The sequence below is a fragment of the Penicillium verhagenii genome (genome assembly GCF_028828195.1).
Source record: "Penicillium verhagenii strain IBT 33310 chromosome Unknown utg000002l_segment0_segment0, whole genome shotgun sequence".
Taxonomy (NCBI): domain Eukaryota; kingdom Fungi; phylum Ascomycota; class Eurotiomycetes; order Eurotiales; family Aspergillaceae; genus Penicillium; species Penicillium verhagenii.
In genome coordinates this window covers 2,670,505-2,689,035 of record NW_026643166.1, presented here as the reverse complement: position 1 = coordinate 2,689,035, position 18,531 = coordinate 2,670,505, and the positions used below count along the sequence as shown (strand labels likewise).

At 46.0% G+C, this 18,531-nt stretch overlaps 8 protein-coding genes across 8 annotated transcripts; 4 read left to right on the top strand and 4 right to left on the bottom strand.

Annotated features, from left to right (window-relative positions):
* Positions 1-38: 38 nt before the first annotated feature.
* N7466_000972 (MDR family MFS transporter) lies at positions 39-2,174 on the top strand (the record flags this gene model as incomplete). The annotated part of the gene is made up of 9 exons (XM_057160370.1): positions 39-152; positions 215-384; positions 460-598; positions 652-742; positions 796-826; positions 885-1,311; positions 1,377-1,578; positions 1,652-2,076; positions 2,136-2,174. 9 exons carry the CDS (start codon positions 39-41, stop codon positions 2,172-2,174), a joined length of 1,638 nt encoding a protein of 545 aa, XP_057026618.1.
* Positions 2,175-2,342: 168 nt separating this feature from the next.
* Positions 2,343-3,012, bottom strand: N7466_000971 (DUF4149 domain-containing protein; the record flags this gene model as incomplete). The annotated part of the gene is made up of 3 exons (XM_057160369.1): positions 2,343-2,503; positions 2,590-2,860; positions 2,926-3,012. 3 exons carry the CDS (start codon positions 3,010-3,012, stop codon positions 2,343-2,345), a joined length of 519 nt encoding a protein of 172 aa, XP_057026617.1.
* A 1,887-nt stretch (positions 3,013-4,899) lies between these two features.
* Positions 4,900-5,755, top strand: xanC (transcription factor xanC; the record flags this gene model as incomplete). Its single annotated transcript, XM_057160368.1, has 3 exons — positions 4,900-5,011; positions 5,082-5,555; positions 5,721-5,755. The coding sequence occupies 3 exons, from the start codon at positions 4,900-4,902 to the stop codon at positions 5,753-5,755; spliced, it is 621 nt and encodes a 206-aa protein (XP_057026616.1).
* Positions 5,756-7,218: 1,463 nt separating this feature from the next.
* Positions 7,219-7,565, bottom strand: N7466_000969 (uncharacterized protein; the record flags this gene model as incomplete). The annotated part of the gene is made up of 2 exons (XM_057160367.1): positions 7,219-7,262; positions 7,289-7,565. The coding sequence occupies 2 exons, from the start codon at positions 7,563-7,565 to the stop codon at positions 7,219-7,221; spliced, it is 321 nt and encodes a 106-aa protein (XP_057026615.1).
* Positions 7,566-9,252: 1,687 nt separating this feature from the next.
* Positions 9,253-9,840, top strand: N7466_000968 (uncharacterized protein; the record flags this gene model as incomplete). The annotated part of the gene is made up of 1 exon (XM_057160366.1): positions 9,253-9,840. The coding sequence occupies one exon, from the start codon at positions 9,253-9,255 to the stop codon at positions 9,838-9,840; it is 588 nt and encodes a 195-aa protein (XP_057026614.1).
* A 705-nt stretch (positions 9,841-10,545) lies between these two features.
* Positions 10,546-11,360, top strand: N7466_000967 (uncharacterized protein; the record flags this gene model as incomplete). Its single annotated transcript, XM_057160365.1, has 5 exons — positions 10,546-10,858; positions 10,916-10,989; positions 11,040-11,098; positions 11,154-11,207; positions 11,267-11,360. 5 exons carry the CDS (start codon positions 10,546-10,548, stop codon positions 11,358-11,360), a joined length of 594 nt encoding a protein of 197 aa, XP_057026613.1.
* A 2,543-nt stretch (positions 11,361-13,903) lies between these two features.
* xanB (isocyanide synthase xanB) lies at positions 13,904-16,077 on the bottom strand (the record flags this gene model as incomplete). Its single annotated transcript, XM_057160364.1, has 2 exons — positions 13,904-15,426; positions 15,492-16,077. 2 exons carry the CDS (start codon positions 16,075-16,077, stop codon positions 13,904-13,906), a joined length of 2,109 nt encoding a protein of 702 aa, XP_057026612.1.
* A 1,228-nt stretch (positions 16,078-17,305) lies between these two features.
* Positions 17,306-18,013, bottom strand: xanA (isonitrile hydratase-like protein xanA; the record flags this gene model as incomplete). Its single annotated transcript, XM_057160363.1, has 1 exon — positions 17,306-18,013. One exon carries the CDS (start codon positions 18,011-18,013, stop codon positions 17,306-17,308), a length of 708 nt encoding a protein of 235 aa, XP_057026611.1.
* Between the last annotated feature and the right edge of the window lie 518 nt (positions 18,014-18,531).

Below are 18,531 nucleotides of genomic sequence, written 5' to 3'. Positions count from 1 at the left end.
CCTTCTCCAATTTCCGTGAGATTCTTCAACTTGCAGCGATGGAGGAGATATCGGTAGCAACTGAGAATAAAAATCCAACCACGCAGACCACATCAACGCAAGATGTGGACTACATCCAAGAAGATGTGCAGGCGCGCGTATCGAAGCCAATTGTATGTTACGTCACGACTGATCATTGATGAATTACGCCTGCTAATATTATACAAACAAACAGTGGATTCTAATCATTCTTACCATCCTCTCGTCGACTTTCTTGTTTTCGCTGGATAATACCATCGTCGCCGATGTTCAGTCGCCTATTGTGGATCGATTTGGCGAGGTCGAAAAGCTTACCTGGCTGGGAGTTGCTTTTGTCCTGTCATCCTCGGCTACAGTCATTACCTGGTATGCAAGAATTCATGATACTAATATAAGATGGAGTTGACCATATTTTTTTTTTCTTTCTTTTTTTTTTTCCAGGGGCAAGCTTTATGGCATCTTCAGTTCGAAATGGGTTTACATCACTTCTGTCGTTATCTTCGAGGCCGGCAGTGCTCTTTGCGGCGGGGCCCCAAACATGAATGCCTTTATTGTCGGGCGTGCTATCGCGGGTCTTGGTGTATGTCTCATATCTCATGTGTTATAACGCTGTACAGCTGCTGACCTAGCTAGGGTGCCGGTATGTACCTGGGCTGTCTGACTTTGCTGGCGGTCACTACTTCCGTCCGCCAGCGACCGGCCTACATGGCTCTTACCGGAATCAGTAAGTCAATGATTCTTTTAGTTGAACAAAATTTCAGACTAATAGTTATACAGCATGGGGATGTGGTACAGTATTGGGTCCAGTGTAAGACCGAAGACAAACATTCTGACTTCCCCGTTTACTAATGATATATTCTCGATAGTGTCGGCGGTGCATTCGCTGAAAATCCACATGCAACATGGCGATGGGCTTTTTACATCAATCTGTGTATCGGTGCAGCTTTTGCTCCCGTGTACTTTTTTTGGTTACCTCGTGCTGACCCCCAGTTCGCCGTTCCATTGAAGCGCAAACTCTGCCAAGTGGACTATCTAGGCGCCGTTCTCAATGCCGGTGGCTTCACAGCCCTGATCATGGCAATCAATTTCGGAGGAAATCTTTATTCTTGGGGCGCAGGCCAAGAAATTGCCCTGTGGGTTGTTGCGGGAGTGCTGCTTCTCGTCTTCAGTCTCCAGCAGCTGTTCTGGATTGGCACCTCGCGACACGAACGAATCTTTCCAGCAGACTTTCTTCGAGCCCCAATTATGTGGCTTTTGTTTGTTCTCATGTGCTGTGCAGCAACTTGTGTGTTTGTGAGTTTGCCATTGGAATCTTTATGAATGGTCAAAGTCCAGATTTAACAGGTTACTCACTATAGATTCCTACCTATTATATCCCCATCTACTGTCAGTTTGTCAAAGGGGATTCTCCCCTTACTTCTGCAGTGAGACTGCTTCCATTCATCATCCTTATGGTATTCGCTGGACTTTTGAATGGTGCCTTGATGACGAAGCTAGGATACTACATGCCATGGTACCTGGTGGGCGGTATTCTCACAAGTATTGGAGGTGGTTTGATGAGTATGTTGCTTGCCTAAGGAAAAAAAAAGAAATTTCCCCGTCACATCGGCTAACCACAACATGGCTCCCATAGGCACCATCGATGAAAACAGTTCTCTTTCTCATGTTTACGGATACTCTGCCATGGTTGGAATTGGTGCGGGCATGTTCATCCAAACAGGATTCTCCGTGGCGCAGGCTAAGGTTTCTGCTTTGCGTGTCTCGGATGCTGTATCTTTTATTGCTCTTGCTCAAAATCTCGGAATTGTCCTTGCTCTGGCAATCTCGGGGGCGGTGTTCCAGAACCAAGCCCTTGATAGCCTTCAGCAAGTGTTGCCAGGACTCCCGCGTGAAGAATTGCGAAGTGCAATTTCTGGATCGAACAGCCAGATGATTGGGAATTTGCCGGTCGAGACTCAGGCTAAAGTCATCCACGCCATTGTCCATGCAATGTCACATACGTACTACCTGGTGGTCGCTGTAGGCGTGCTGACAGCGGTTGGGTCAGTCTTTATGAAGGTAAGATATTTGAATATGCCCAGGAAGAGTACATTAAGTTGACACTGACACAATTGTAGGTGGAGCGAATCTTTATCCAATCTGCCCACGTGGGTTAGATTGCCGATCCGAACTCGACAAACGCTGCATTGCTACGATGCAAGGCTCTTCAGTGATATTTGTATATGTATTATTCAAACAGCTGGAATTTAATTTATTGAAGCTCCTTATCTTTGTCTCTTCATTCAACTTCTAAAGCCTTAGACCCCAAAAAAGACCTCGGAACTCTAGAGACCATTGATGAGCGTGTGAGACAGCGAAAACCCATACCAAACGGTAGCCACCAACGCAATGGCATTCAAATGAATTGACATGGCATGATTGCGCGAGAAACCGCGATTGGCATTCTGCAGCTTCTCCTCCATTCTAGGCCCACGTTTCTCCGTGTCTATAATAAAGCCGTAAACAATACATCAGCCCACGATGATTCCAAACACCACAATAACCTTCAACTTTGTTAAGAAAAAAACATACCTTGTACAATGCTCCGAAGCCAAGAAGCTCTGAAAGTTCTGGGTCCAAAGGCATAATAGTTCAATGAGCCCATTGCGACGACGATAACTAGCGGGGCAGCGCTCCAGAGATCAGTCGCAAGGGAAAGGACGCTGTAAGGCGGGCGCGTCGCAGCCGTGAGCGCCGCTAACCCGATCTGACAGGTGAAGTAAGTCGGGAACACGTGCTTGTTGAAGAGGAGAAACTCGCGCGTGGGGAGATGTCGGTAGCAGAGTCTTGTATTGACAAAGCTCTTGATATCATGATTTGTAAGTCACTAGTACATATCAATAGCAGGGAATGAAGCAAAGGACTGACCTGGTACAGCTCTGTGCCAAGTAAAGCGCCATAAGACAAAAGGTGGTATGGGAGGAGATTGCCCACTGTTTGGAGAATCGCGTCCATACTTGAGGGCAGCGACGAGACAAGAGTGGTTTATTGTGAAGAAAAGAAAGAACAGAATTGCTGATGAATCACAGATTCACGGTTGTGTGTGGGGGAAGGTTGTGGTTGCAGTGTTGCACTAGAGAAGCGAAGTTGTCAAGTTTGAGTTTCTATGTAATCTGACATTTCGCGTTTGTCATGCTTTCTTGCCTTAGCTTAATCCATTTATTCTACTGCTACTAGTAGTATTTATTCAATATCAACTTCTTAATGCTCTGATTCTAGAAATAACCAATGTCAAGTTTGAACATTTGAACATGATTCAGTGATTCATACTATACGCGTCCTCTAGGATGTACAACACAGAAACCAAATCCTTCATTCCCTTATTCCCGGTAGTACTGAGAAGAAAAAGTGAATTTCCGTTCAAATGTTCTCGGGTGACACCAATGTACTTGTTCTCTAGTCCTCAGAACAATGAAACCGGTCTCGGCCAAATGACTCCAATGATCTCCGCTCTTCAATCTCACATGCATAAAACTCGGAAGAAACGGAGCCCAATCCGATTCTCAGCCCACATGGCCCGGGACAACCAGGGTCCCTGGAAAAGGTGAAGACATTGACCTGCTATCGAAAGAAAATAAAAATAAACGAATATGTATTCCTTCAAATACTATTCTGATCAAATTACTGGTTGTCGATCATCACTTGATTATCATTGGTCCTGGATTGGATTTCCGGGAGATATGCATTGATTATATGTGTCGGAAGGTTCTTAACTTCAATGTTCCGAGAACACGTCGATGGATGCGGTATATTCGAGGTTGAAGCCCTCCAGGGCTGGATGTTAATACCGCATTGCATTTTCCTGCCATTGGGGGGGTCACTCGTTCCTCTTCCAAGCGCTTTGGGCACCCGACTTTCTACATGGAAGTTCTGTTCTTTTTCTCGAACGGCAATTTAGTTGGCCGTTATTGAAGGGGTGTACCGGTTCAGATGGTAATCGGCATGATTATCTCTTGACATCTGGTATTCCCGATATGGCGACATCATAAAATATTGTCGAGTGATATATCACAAGATTCACAACTGCAGCCCGGTCACCTGCTCATCCCGGTCCAGCCCTAATGAAGAAAAGAAAAACCTCATATCTGAACTTCGAATTCCCGACTTCGAAAACAGTGGACATTTCTAAACATGAACGTGTACTCCGGGGACTCGCAATGCCAGACTGGACCAAAAAAGAACTCTCAAAGGGTCACACAAGTCTTGCCACGCCAAGTGGCTCCAGAAAGCCAACGCCATGAACACATCGTCAGTCAAAGCTCTCAGCGGGTCCATGTGCAACATCTCGCCCAGACCGCTGGAAAATGACCAAGAACACACAGACAAAGAGATGAAGTTAGAGCTCCAGGGCAACGATTCAAGAGCCAAAACACGGTCAGGAATTACTAATCCCTGACACTCGACCACATGCTGGCCCCGCCTCGTGGAACGGGTTACGACCTCCACCGCCACTGGAAGACAAAGGGACAGGCCGGGGTGTTCCCCCCAGGAACCCTTCTCCCCCCTAATAATGGATATTAGGGAGATGTAAGCCAGCTGAGGGATTGTTAAGTGGCATGGATCCGGCCTATCACGCGGCTGAAATGGGTTCTGAGGCTGGCTCTTCTGTTCTTTCCAGACCGACTCGACGGAGATAAGTTGCACAGGCGCGTGTCACGGTGGGATTGAAGGAGTCTTGATTGAGAGCATGGGGTATATGGAGATCTAGGGGTTATAAGCGGTCGATGAGGACGGAGAACTCGTGCGCTGTTGAATGTTCGAAATTCAAAACGCTAGACTTTTTACACAACCCAGCGCTTCATCAATCTTCCATACTCGAAAAACAAAAGCAATAAGTACAAGATGCGCGCGGAAGCCAAACATGAGTCTCCATCAAGCGAGGGATCGCCACCCCCAAAGCAGGATCCATTAGAGAGAAGAAGATTACAAAATCGTCTATCGCAACGAAATCACCGTAAGATCTTCAAGTTAGCAATCTTCTTGCGCATGTTTGATATCAGACTCACATTTTTATTTTATCTTAGGCCGCAAGATCCGAGATCGCATTGCCAAGCTACAAGAACGGGTTATCGCGAACGAACTAAGAGCCGCAGCATCGCTGAATGGCTGGGACCAGACATATTCCCAATCGCTCATATCCCCTCGACATTCGTATCAGGAGACAGAAATATTCTTTGGCTCGCGCGACTCGCCGCAGAGCACAGAACCATCTACGCCGTTTTTTTCACCATACATGTTTTCTAACCCGACATATTCAACCGATATACACCTTTCCCAATCGCCAGAACTTTGCGCAGACCCGTTCCGGCATTTGGAGTCCGAGTCCTTGGGCTCTACAGCGCAAAATACAAACGGTTATGAATTCGATTTCATGGGAAATGAACAAGATGTTGAGAACTTCCATGATCCATGGGGGAACCTGAACACGAGAAGTTCTATCATGGCCGATTCGCGATCTGGATCTACCATCAATCAGCCTAATATCTACGTTGCAACAGGTAAGCACAACGCCATTTTTTTTTATATTTTTGGCGATATGCCAACAAGTAACAATTGATAGAATCCTCGTTGCCCCATATAATTAACGCTTTGAAGACATCATCCTCGCTGTCAAAGGTTATCGTCCTTGTTCCTCCCGAATCTTTCCCTTCGCTCCAAAATAGCACCTTGGGCGTGGCAACAAATGGGTCACGGATGAGCTCTACGGGATCTATGAATTCATATAACTGCGACGGTGGAATCGATTGTCTACAGCCAACACCACCAACAGCAATCAACATGAGTTGCCAATGCCACCAACCACAGCAAAACGGCTATTCTTTTCTCGCATCACAAATTCCCTCGCGGCTATGGACAACTCCAGCGCCCTATGTGCCCGTCTGTCCATTACGTAAAAGTCAGAGTACCCCGGGTGATAGTTTTTCTGCGTTGCATATATGAACTGGTGATACAATAAGCGCATAGCCTGGGGTTAGAGGTTGTTGGAGTATAGGGAAACTCATTCTTACTGTTGGGATCTCGGTAGATTAGGCTAACTGGTGAAATGGGAAACATTTGAATGATGCCATTGAATCATTGATTAATAATCAAGCACTGAGCGGTGTGATCTCGAACGAGGTGATACAAGCACGACAGATTCAGTGCAATATAAGCTCGTATTCGATCTTGGAAGATATATGTACTATGTTTTGGAGATTTTTTGGGGGATTAATCTAAAGTTATAGGGCTTAAGAAGTAATTATTATATTTATTATAAGAGGTTTTTATTAGAGTTTTAACTAGATTTTACTACTTTTTAGAGCTAGTTTATATACTAAGGGGGTATATTAGAGTGTGGTGTTTCCTAGGATATAGGGCACATCTAGTATACTATATTTTTCAGTGTGAGACTAGTCCGGATCAGGATAGATAGCTAGATAGTCAGATAGTCAGGTTTGAAGGGGATAAGTAAGAGCTTCTCTCTCCCTTCCCTTCTCTCCTTCCTTTCCTCTCCATCCCGCTTTACACAGCACTTGAGAGAATCCATTACTGTTTCTCCGTGCCTTTTCTTTCTCGATCCACATTGTCCAGGGTAGACACATAGTGTGGCTCGAACAACCTTCCTCACTCTACTAATGTCATTGCGAATTAGTGTCTCTTAGCCGCTGTTCTTGGTCAGCATCGCCCATCTCAATCGAGATAAATGGCTCAGGCTCCATGATTCTCGTTTCGCCTTAGTAGATCCCCATATTGTCCTCTTGGCCACCGCATTCCGAGCTGATCTTCTTCTATAGCCTTAGGCCTGTCATCTTTCTTTTCGACATGTTACTCTTCGTGCCAAAGGGACCTACCTATCTACAAACATATCTACGAATTACGACTGTCACGTCCATTGATAAATACTATAGAGTTTTTGTGGAGTTACCTAGACAGGAGCTTGAATTATTGACATTCTTGTGCAAGCAAACTGGCAAATGAACAAAACTTCCAGAGCCATAGTATTGTAATCATCTACCACCTTGGGTCGCTGCATTTCCAGTGTTGCTGCTCTTTGGGCTTTGAGAAAAGCCCGATAGCGGAAGAAAGTCGATCGTTTGCTTCTGTGAATACTCCATAGGTCAGAAACCGACTCTTTCCTTCCGTAAAGGGATGCGATCAATCATCTCTTACCGGTTTTTCATGTCAACCAAGGATTCTTTGCGAGAATCCACCTACGGGCAGGTTCCCTGTTGGCAACACGTAATGTAATTACCGGTTGGGATGTTCTGGCAACCAGGGGCCAGCTGCAGCTCCTGCACTTTGTCGGTACAGCCAGAGTCGTTCCAGATCGTCACGTCGATATTGGCAAGCCCTCCGGTGGTGATATAAGTGAGATGCGCTGACTCACGCCCTTTCCATAAGATGCACCTGGTGCCGCTCTCACATGAATCGGTATCACCAGCATCGCCCCCGCAGCTACTACCAGAATATCCCTCCAAAGTGGCATCCGTAGCAGAGACCACCATTGGGAGAAAGGCCGCCGCCCACATGATGTTCATAGAAAATCTCATGGTGGACACTCAGATTTGTCTCAGATCAGAGGATAGTCGAATAACGGCAACTTTTTTTTGTTTCTGAGGATGGTGCTGGGCCGCTATCCATTTTATAGAGGCCTGATTCCAACATGCTCATATAATCAAAGCTCGAAGCGCGCGTTGCGAACGTCCGAATGTAACGTCGGAGGCCACTGCGGGGGCTATGCTAATAGCCTTGCGCCATGCGAGGCAACTTAGGGAGGGGAAGCTCAGAAATAACAAATTTGCAATCAAGGAACCACAGGCCCTAGGGCCCTAAGGGTCTAGCTTTGTACGCTAAGATGTCCCAGGTAGCTCCCATTGTAAGCGTAAACTGGACCAAAACGGCTTAGTAGTAGTCACGACTGCCCTTAACAGGTCAAAAGGTGAGAATGGATGGGTCACTGCAAAATAGGGGTTTCTCTCGAGTTGGAGGTCTGCAAGCTGATTGCTCAGAGATTGCGGCAAGCTACACGGTCAATCAAACATCTTTACCCCGAATCCTGAATAGCGCACTGTTCATTTGAATCATTCATCATTAAACAATCGATAGTCCATCCCTGAAATAATAATCTTGCTTGCCCTCATCCCACAGAATTGGGTTCATAGCCCGACGCTGGCACGTGATTATACCATCTCGGATCCGTAGTGGAGAGATGGCACCGCGGAGAGTGGAATTTCCGCTCTTTTCACAGCTAAAAGTGAAGAACATCACTGGTTTCACCCGGTGGGCACAAATTCCACTCTTTCAGAAAGCTCGAACCAAATTAGCAAATGCGCAGTTGTGTATTTGCATAATAGTGGTAGTTTGCATTTGCTTGTTGCTAGGGTTCAGGGTTATATGGCAAAATTGGAGAGGAAATCAAGTATATTCATTCCTGGCATTACGATGCACCCACTAAGAGAACTAGTTGGAAGCGAACCGAAAGTGCTAACCAAGCTTTGCGCTAGCGGGTGAGGTCCACAGCCCAAAGCTTACGGTGGGAAGGCCGAGTCTCATTGGCATGTGAAAAATCTCTTTTCCTTGCTGCCTAGATTAAGGAAGAAACTCAGAGAACGGAAGGCAGTGGGTATGGACGAGTCAGATGGCCAGGTCTCTATTGAGGAAGCCTATAGACGACCCGCGCCACCTAGTCGTATGCTTTTTGTCGTTACGCGGTTTGCTAACAATCTCTCCCTCTACCCTTTGACAAGCATGTTTTTAGTATTCCAAGAAGTTTTACAATATTTTACAGTGGCTCATTTGACCTTTAAGTATGACACGGTACAGCTGAGCGAAGTAGTTTAGAGTACTGTAATTTGATCCGCATTAACGCTTTAACAATACTGCCCCGGCACAATGCTGGAGGAAGGAACACGTACCAGTCGTGAGGCCGCTTGTCACTCCCACGGCCTCTTTCAAAAAGTAAAAGCATTGGAGGAGAGGATATCCAGTCCATTCAGATTTTCAGAGCGTACCTTTCATTTCAGGAGCACGCAGCCTCTAAAGCAAGGAACGTGCTTAGTGAAGGTGGCGTGCGGACGTGCGCGTTCCGCATCAAGTGTTTAACCGATGACCCCCCTAGCATCATTTCTCCGCGGCCCCAAAACTTCGCCCATTGAAACTTTTGGATCACGATAACAAGCACCCTTGGCGTCACGCGTCTCTGATCACCGGAATGACATGAATGAAGGAATTGACATCGAGGTTGGATCCCTGTCGCCTAGCTTCCAGGTCTCCTCGACGGGGCGAGAGGGTTCTAACCCAGGCGCCTTCAACGTCGCAGCAGCAAGAGTCAACTCTAACGATTCTTCCAAGCGCCGTAGACGACGCTCGAACACTGCCCGCTCCTACCGCCCCCAGGGGGTAGCCCACGAATCCACCTGGCAACCTGGCACAGAACCGGGTATCGACCCCACAAAGCCGCTACCTCCATACAGCTCAGAATGGGCGTCGAACGTGCCTGGTGACCTGCAGCGATATTGTGAAATTACGGTGGTTGATTTCTCTGAGAAAAAAATGCGACAATACGAACTCGATAACGATACTATCGAGCAATTTCTATCACGTGACCGAGAACCATGGGTACAATATTATTGGATTAATATCAATGGACTAAGCTGGGATGTGATCAAAGTTATCGGTCAACACAAGGGGCTATACCGTCTGGCGATCGAGGATGTTATCCACACCATAAGTCACATCAAAGCAGATTGGTATTCAAGCCATGCCTTTATTACGTTAACATTACAGAAACTAGTGAAAATTTAGCAGGAAGGTAGTTACTCTAAAGATAAAAACAAAGAAAAACCTAGGTATATATAGATACCTAAATATAGAAAGAATTCACTTATAAGTGATCTAAGCCTAAGGATTATAAAACAACCTACTAAGTAGTATATTATCTAGGAGGCTCTTATAGATATATTTAGATCTAAATAACTATCAGTTCAATATAAACATAAGAAGGTATTAATTAATTTAAGTATTTATCCTGATCTTAGCAGTCCATCATCAAAACAGGCTTTATAATTTAGGAATATCACTCCTACAACCCAAGCTATAGCTCAGTCTCTCTAGCACTACCGCAGTAGGCAAAACAAAGATTATATCGAATTCATGGAACACCATGCGGTACTTGCGTCCAGGGGACTCTCTATTACATCAGAACAAGTTTCGATCTTTCTTCATGCCGATAATTCTGTTATATCATTTTTCGAAACAAGTGCAGATGACATAAAGGCACCTATAGTGCGACGCTTAAGTTCTCCTGAGACTATTCTTCGATAATCATGCAATGCAAGCATGCTCTTGCAAGCGATTATAGATGGCATTATTGATCTTACTATTCCACTCACCATGGCCTATTAAGACGCAATTGGAGACCTCAAGCTAGAAGTCCTGACTGATCCAGATATTGACCAGTCAAAGAGCTTGTATATTTTAACGTCTGAAATTACAGTGCTCCGCAATTCCATGCAGTCAACTGTGGCCGTGATCAATGTTCTCCGCGATCAACGATCTCAAAGCTCCGACACATCTGGTCTCGACGCCTTGCGCAGTGGCCCACTCAGCCTGGGAATAGTCCAGACAGAATCTGATCTGCAGTCTCACATCGGAAATACAACATCTACTTTTAGGAGTCTTGGCGGCTCGGTTGTTACAATAAGCACCATGTGTCATACCTATTTGGGTGACGTCTTGGATCATTGTATTACTATTGTGGAAGAGTATGATCAAATGCGACTGTCTGCAGACAACATGATTGATCTCATCTTCAACACCATTGGTAAGGGAATTGTTCCTCTTGACTCAAGGCGCAAAATGGCATGATTGACTATTTTAGGTGCAAATCAAAACCAGACTATGAAGCAACTGACCCTTGTCACTTGTCTATATCTCCCACTGGGATTTCTAACAGTATGTACCAAGTTCGTCTATCTAGGCCGCGGCCACTAACTGATACTCAGGGTTACTTTGGTATGAACTTCAACAAGAAAGACTTTGCTGGTATCAGACACAGTGACTTGTTCGTTTTGCTCGATCCTACTATGCTGGGGGCCAGATACTAATTCTATTTCCAGGTATTTCTGGAAAATTGCGGTGCCATTCGTGGTTGTGACGACTCTTCTGTTGATGTAAGTCTACATTTTCTGTTGTTGTAGGTATGAAAATTATTGATCCTTGATATCGCTAGGCGTGACAAAATTCAGCGCTATGCTGTTGTTCTTGCCCAGCGACGTCTAATGATAAGCTCGAGAAAGCAACGGCGCCAGAGGAAGCGAAGGTAGTTACAGTCTGTATCACATGACTGGAGACTTGAAAGCCCATAGCTCTTGAGTTCTCAGTCGCATGACGGCATTCCCATCCCCTTGTTCTTGCTTATATGATCACGGAAAGGTCTACATAACCCAAAGAATATTCATACCCGCACAGCGGGCCTCAGAAGATCTTCATATTTCGCATCGATTCATAAGTCCCTATCGGTAACAAGATTATTCTCGTACATAGAAATTCTTAGGAGGTTATACACAAACTCTTTTTACCGTAGGCGATGTTGTTTTAATATTTTTTTTCTGATTCCATCCATATTCAAGGGATGGTTGGCGTGAATCAATTTTTATGGTCACGCGGGTCTTGATACAGTATTCTACGATGAGGTTGTTACTGCTTTAATCATTTCCGTTACCTCCCGAAGCTTAGGGGACCTCACTAGTTACACCTGGGATCAATCACAATTTAGTCAAAAAATCTTACTTTGTTCGAGCATAGAAATTCACCCCTCTTCGTTTGTTCGTCTCTTTATTTTTGTACCCGGCCGTTCAAGTATGCCGTTTAACCACCGCTCCATTCACCACCGTTCCATGCACCACCTCTCCCGTTGAGCTCACACTTAACAACACCGTTTGACCATACCTTTCGACAATAACGTTTAATCACCCTGTTTAACCACCTCTCCGTGTAATTACTAGTATCTTTTCCAATGCCCTCCCAAATCAGTGGCCGTTCCTATGAATTTGCGCAGGGGGTTTCTGTGAAGAGACGTAGCCGACTTGATATAAAAGGCGCGAGATTTCCGGCCCAAAAAAATCAGGACTTTCCTCCTCACCCTCCCGTGTATCATGGTTTCCATCTCTTGTCTGCAGGCTTGAGGGTCTCCGTGGCCAAAGGTCCGCAGTCCGAACTCTGCGTTAACAAAAGGTGCTCGGCAGTCCGAACTCTGCGTCAACAAAAGTGCTCCCTCGCTGCCACGAGCCCCGCGAGTGTAAAAAGGTGCTCCGCAGGGGGAAGCTGCGAAACTAAGGAACTCTAGCGAACTGCAGGCACCTCTACGTGGTGCTAGGGACCAGTATTTAACTCTCGCTCTGCAGTTGAAGAAGCCAAGACCTGCTCCGACATCGATAGTTCACTTTTGTAGGTTCGGGCCATGGGCGAAGAGACTGGCAGTAGGGCCAGGAGAGCGTATTCAGAGCCTATTTTCACTCCAAGATAGCGTTATATAGAGAACTAATAAACCCAGCATTTGCTGTTGCCGAATTCGCCGTGCATCGTATTACCATGTATAGAATCTGATCTCACGAGATGTCTACACACGTAAAGGATGTAAACACACACGTCCAGGCTGGTCGGTCGGTCAAAAACCATTATAATTGAGCAAGAACGCATTATTCACGTCTGTCTCAGAGGTCAGGAAATCCATGATGACTGTTGAGGTTGGCTTTGGTGGTGACGGGTAGATGCGGTGATCTACAGTCCGGTGGCAACCATGTAATCATGATAGTTGACTGAGCGTTGTGAACTGTTGAGTCACAGTATTTAAACGGTTGACCCAGTGGTGAACATTGGAGCCTGCTTTGATAAACAATGGAGCATGTTTTCATAAACAGTTGAGCCTGGCCTGGGAAATAGTTGAATCTTTTTTAATCAACAGTTGACTGAACGTCCATAATCAGTTGAATGACCATTTGTAAACAGTTGAGTCTATTCTCATCAACAGTTCCCGGCTGAGTTACTAACTTGGTAGATTTTTGGTAGAATTAATACCTAATTAATGCCTGATTATTTTTTGTAAGGATATGTACATTTTTTTAGCATATAACTTTTGTTCTGCCGACATCTGGAAGCAGGCTAGGCAGAAAAAAAAATCCATCCTAATTAGGCTTAGTAAGTCACATGGGGTGTGTTAGTATGAAGAGGGGGTGTGTTTAGATTAATCCCCTTTTTTTATATCTATGGATGTCCCTAAGTGGAAGTTAGCTAGAACCTTGGAAGCTAAAGAGCCTCGTAAAGGGAAAATATTCGAATCCTTTTTGGCAAGACCTTAGTTTGAACGCTTTAAAAGCTGTTGTGTATCGGAAGTCGAATGTTAAATAATGCATCATGGCTTGGTTAAAAGGCGTCACCAATTTCCGAGGTCCGCAAGGCTCACAGAATGTTCAATGTTGCCAGTGTACATGCTTTGAGGTATTGGGGACCCTTGGAATGTTATGTACCACTTGATAGTAACTGAAGGTTACAACCATCTAAATGGAGTGGGCAGAGGGCAGAGACTCGAGTAAATCTTGGAATATCCAGAATGTTCAAATACAAACATTGAATTCTGAGGAATCCAGTCTATACAACTTGCGGCAGTGGACTCAAAGAACGCTTTGCCACAAATTCACAATATAGTCTCAAGTTTGAACATAGGCTATCATGAACAGGAAACGAATGACATATGACAAATGACCAATGGAGGTGAAAAAGTAAAGGAATAGTAATAAGAAAGCGTCGACCAATGGACACAGATTGAATCACGCAGTTCGTCCAACCTTGAGAAGTGCATAGATTCAATTCAGTCAAAATGAATGCGCCAAAGTTCCCGATCACAGTCACTGATATATCCAGTCCGGGTATGTAGCATGGCGGTATTGTCATTGATCAGAAGATCACCTCTCTCCCACTCGAAGCGAAGACAAACACGGTGATCATAGATGATCTTATCAATAACTTGAACCAATTCCGGATCCTCGTTCTCAATAGTCACGTCACAAGTCGAGAACTTGGTCTTTGTAGAATCCCACGGTTGATGCCAGCGAACACACGGCAATCCCGAAACAGGGTGTGTCACCGTCAACGGCAGATTCTTGAGCTTGGCATCCCAGAACCCGTCATTATCCATAGCCCAAGTCACCTTTTGAAGACGCTCGGCATTCCAGGGAAGGGGAAGGTATCGGAATAAGAGTCGCGAGCTGGCGAATAGCGTGTATCCGCTTCCCTTGGGCGCCGTGGCTGGACAGGTAAAGAATTGGTACCCGGGAGGACGCTGCACTTTCTTTATCTCCCCGGTTGTGGGATCGGTGACTTCTTCAAACTTGAACATGCCGTCAAAATGCATGGGCATGGCCTCATTAGATGTAACGTTATTTCCCAATTTATCGGAGCGGCCCGCGTCGCGTACTTTTTGAATAATACCGAAGCTCCATGGGAGTACCTTGCCGAGATCCTCTCCCGCCTTAACATATAAATCTTCGACCAGGGTCTCTGCGAATCCACGAAGAATAACTGGGGACATTCCATTCGAAAGTTTGCGCACTTTCTCCATGGGGATGTCGCTGATGGAGGGCGGGGCCTTCACATTGTCGATGTCTGCCGGTCGGATAATAAGTCCGCAAGGGTATTGGTGCTCGAACTTGACGGAAATTCCACTGGATGACCAGTCAAAGAGCTCCGATCTTTCACGGAAATAATATGGCTGACCGTTCTTGTAAATCAGGTCGTGTGTGTCGCGCACATCCTCCGCGTGAACTGTGCGGAATGATCCATCAAGTGCGACGGCCACAGAAGCATGCCATGGTGTGAAACCCAAAGACCCACGAATTTGAGGAATCAACGAACACGACAGCTTCCTCTCACCGGCGGACTCGTGGATAGACAAACGCACGTAGTCCTTGCGATTGGCTCGGATGGCAGCCGCAAACATTTTCCCTCGAACAATCATTTGGCGAGCTATCTGTGCAATCTGGCCTTGTTTGGCACGCTTGGACATTTCTGGTGGATACTCTCGATATGCAAGATCCTTGGTTAGGAACTTGATATATCCTCGATATGTCAGACAGGTGTCGTTGTCAGTTTTAATGGCTTCATCAGCATTGAACGTTGGGTCCCCGAACGCAAACATGAGTTCGCGACGGAGACAATTTGCATGAGCCAGGTAATATGCTTTCGCAGCTTCCGGGGTGTTTGATTTGAACCAAGGATGCTCGAGCAGCTCGAAAAGACGAATAAATTTCACATGGGTCAGGCCCTTCTCCACGGCCATCTTTCGCAAGGCCTCTCCATAGTCCCACACTACCTCGTCTGGGACTCCGAGGATATCTGACGAGAACGTTAACATTCAGAATGTAATTATAATAGACTAGAGAGCAATTTTTGAAGCTCACCATTGTAGACCAATCCGTCAGAACTGATGTATACATCGGCACCAGGTTTGTATACCTGGGCGACGTTTTCGCAAAGCCCATTCAAATGAGCAAGGGCCAGCTCCTCTCCAAAATCGGGCATAATCCCCAAGACCTTGTCGCGTGCATTTGGCGATTTGAAAGGAAATGCGGGCAAGATCATCCGAATAGGCTCTTGTTTTTCCACTTGGGCCATAACAGTGGGGACGAAGGACTCGAGTCCCTTCCACGACGCACCATTCTTCTCATAGTCAACACCATAGCTTTCGATCACCCTGAGAATCTCAAAGGCCATTTTGCGTTCATTTGAGGGAGTTTCAATGTTGAAAGTGGATATGTCGAGACTATCAACACCAGTAACCGAGGAGTCGGTAGAACCATTTCCGTTTGCGGTAACCGTCGACTGATCTGCGCTGTCAAGATCGGAAGGCGCCAAGTCCGTCGCATCGATTAGAATTGGGGATTTCTCCACCAGATCGAGTTCTGAGGAATGAACAATCCCATTCATGATGGGGTTTTCCGGATATAGAGCTCGGGAAATATCCGCAATGGGTACTAAACCGACCATGGTGGCTATGTAGATTTGGGTCACACCAACAACTTTTCACGTATTTTTTTGGGGATTTCAATAACGGCCAAGAGAAAGAACAGGCCAGGAAGAGATGGCCCTGTGATTTCTTTTCTTTTTTTTTTTTTTTTCTGTGTTTCGTTGATCTATCGATCCAGGTTGCGGGAAGTAGTTCGAGAGAATTGGCAGAACCATATTGCGCTATATAACCAACGAAGGCCTGGGACGGAGATGAATCGGCGAGATGTCGGCCCCCGACTGTACTTCTTCAGATGACTGTATCATTCGTTGCGGACTCAGATGTCGGGAATGAAGTTGAACCTAGGACGGGAGCGGAGGTTGGTCCTGTACAACTTCGCGCATGTGGGTCTAGTACATTGCTGAGACGAGGGCCCTCCAAGGCTAGGGTAACAAAGAACACAGATATGAAAAAAGAACAAATTGCCTTGATGGTGCGTGGCGGTCGAGTTCCAGCCTGAGAAACGGGGAGACGGGGAGGTAGACGTGATATGATCCATGTCAGAAGATCTTGTATCCATATGTCAGGATCCAAACGCCACGGAGAGTAAAAGAAAAAGGGATGGTCCCAGCAACCTTGCATGCCTACTATAAATTGACCATGCCAAGATGACTAGATCTGCATCTAATACGTACCACCGGTGAGGTTCTAAGCAGGAATTGTGTCAGAAAATGTCAATGCAGGAGGCTTTTGTCCGGGTCGGCTCGACACATGTGCACTACAGAGTCCAACATTGAAGTCAGAAAAAGCCAAAGTCAAAGTACAACGTACTAAGATGATTGAGGCAGAGTGTAACATCAAGTCACCTGAATCTTTATACTTTCTACGGTCGATTTAACTCCTTTGGGAGAAATTAGGAACGAATCAAATAGTAGGTTGTTTGAATTGATCAAATGAAGAGAGACGGGAACTTATTAGTAGGAACACCAGGTACAAGGCATTCGATCCTTGGAGATTACTCAACAAAGCGTGCTTAGCATGACACAGATCTAGATTCGATGGGGGACAAAACATGCGGTGTATGAAAATGCCGCATGTTTCTCGCCATGTTGTTTCTTAGACGAAACCCCCAACGGTGCGTTACTGTACACAAAGTCAATATCAAAGGTGGCAAAAAAAAACAGAACTCAACTTCAAATGTTCAGAGGTTCTAGACCTAAAGACTAAAGTATATATGATTCCTCATACAAAGAATGCCTCGAGATGACCTCATTTCTTAAGCTCAGTCCAATCATACTCCATCACTCGAGACACAAAAGCAGCCATGTCGGCACCCGCCATTTCACGCACGACATGGAACGTGGCATCAAGACCGGAGCTCACCCCACCAGCGGTGAGCAGGGTCACAGCATCCCCTGGCAAATAACCCCCGTCAATGTAGCGCTTATGCATGACAGTTGTCGAGGGTTCATTCTTGTCGTTGAACCGACCACATATTTCCCGAAGCACGTCAACACCACGATGGTGAGTGGTCACAGTCATTCCGGAAAGAATTCCCGCACCACCAAGCAGAAAGGCGCCAGTGCAGACGGAGAACAGAATGCGAGGATTCTGAGACGACGACAGGGGCAAAGCGGCGAATCTGCGGATGACATCCACCTCTGGGGAACCTCCCTCGAGGAGAGGTTGGACAACAGATGGGGGACCTCCAGGGACAACCAGAATGTCGTAATCGGCTAGGTCCTTGACCGCATCTTCCAGCAGCTTGTCGACCTTTACAGTCAGAGAGCATATGGATCGAATGGTGGGTGTTCGGGCCATGGTTTCAATGGTGAACATTGGATCGGGATCATCCGGGTTGTGATTATGCAAGACATGCGCCAGAACTTCCATCGGCCCTGCAAAATCCAGGAGATCGGCTCCTGAATACAGCAGTACTCCTACTTTGGCGTATATCTTTTCGGATGTAGAAGACATGATTTCCAATGTTTGAAACTGTGGATTGAAGTTTGTTTTGGAGAGAAAATGGCAAGTCACACTTTTTTTGGTGGCGGCGGGCTTGCGATTTAAGTTAGCCAACAAAGGAGGATGAACAGGAATGATTGGAGATATATGGCTTGAAAGTGGTCCGACTTTGGGCTTATTTCTACCAAACGCAGCGGCATGGATTTGGAAGGTGATATTGTCTTCACGGTGAGTTTTAGGCCACCACGGATTTCACTGGCCAATAGACCGACGCTGTCTTACGTCAATTTGTTCGCACGCGCCAATTTGAGCATCTTGATGAGATCAGATCTTGGGCTTGTGAGTGGTGGATGCAGCGGTGTGTGAATTGGGACTGGTGTTGCAAGGGGTCCCAACTCCCATTGTCTCAGCCTACTCGAGTTGAGTCAATTGTCAGACTGCAAAGATCCAAAAAAAAGCTAAACCGTAGTCATAATATAGCAAGCATCATCGCTGTCATCATGAGGCTCATGAATTTGTGTTATAGCTAT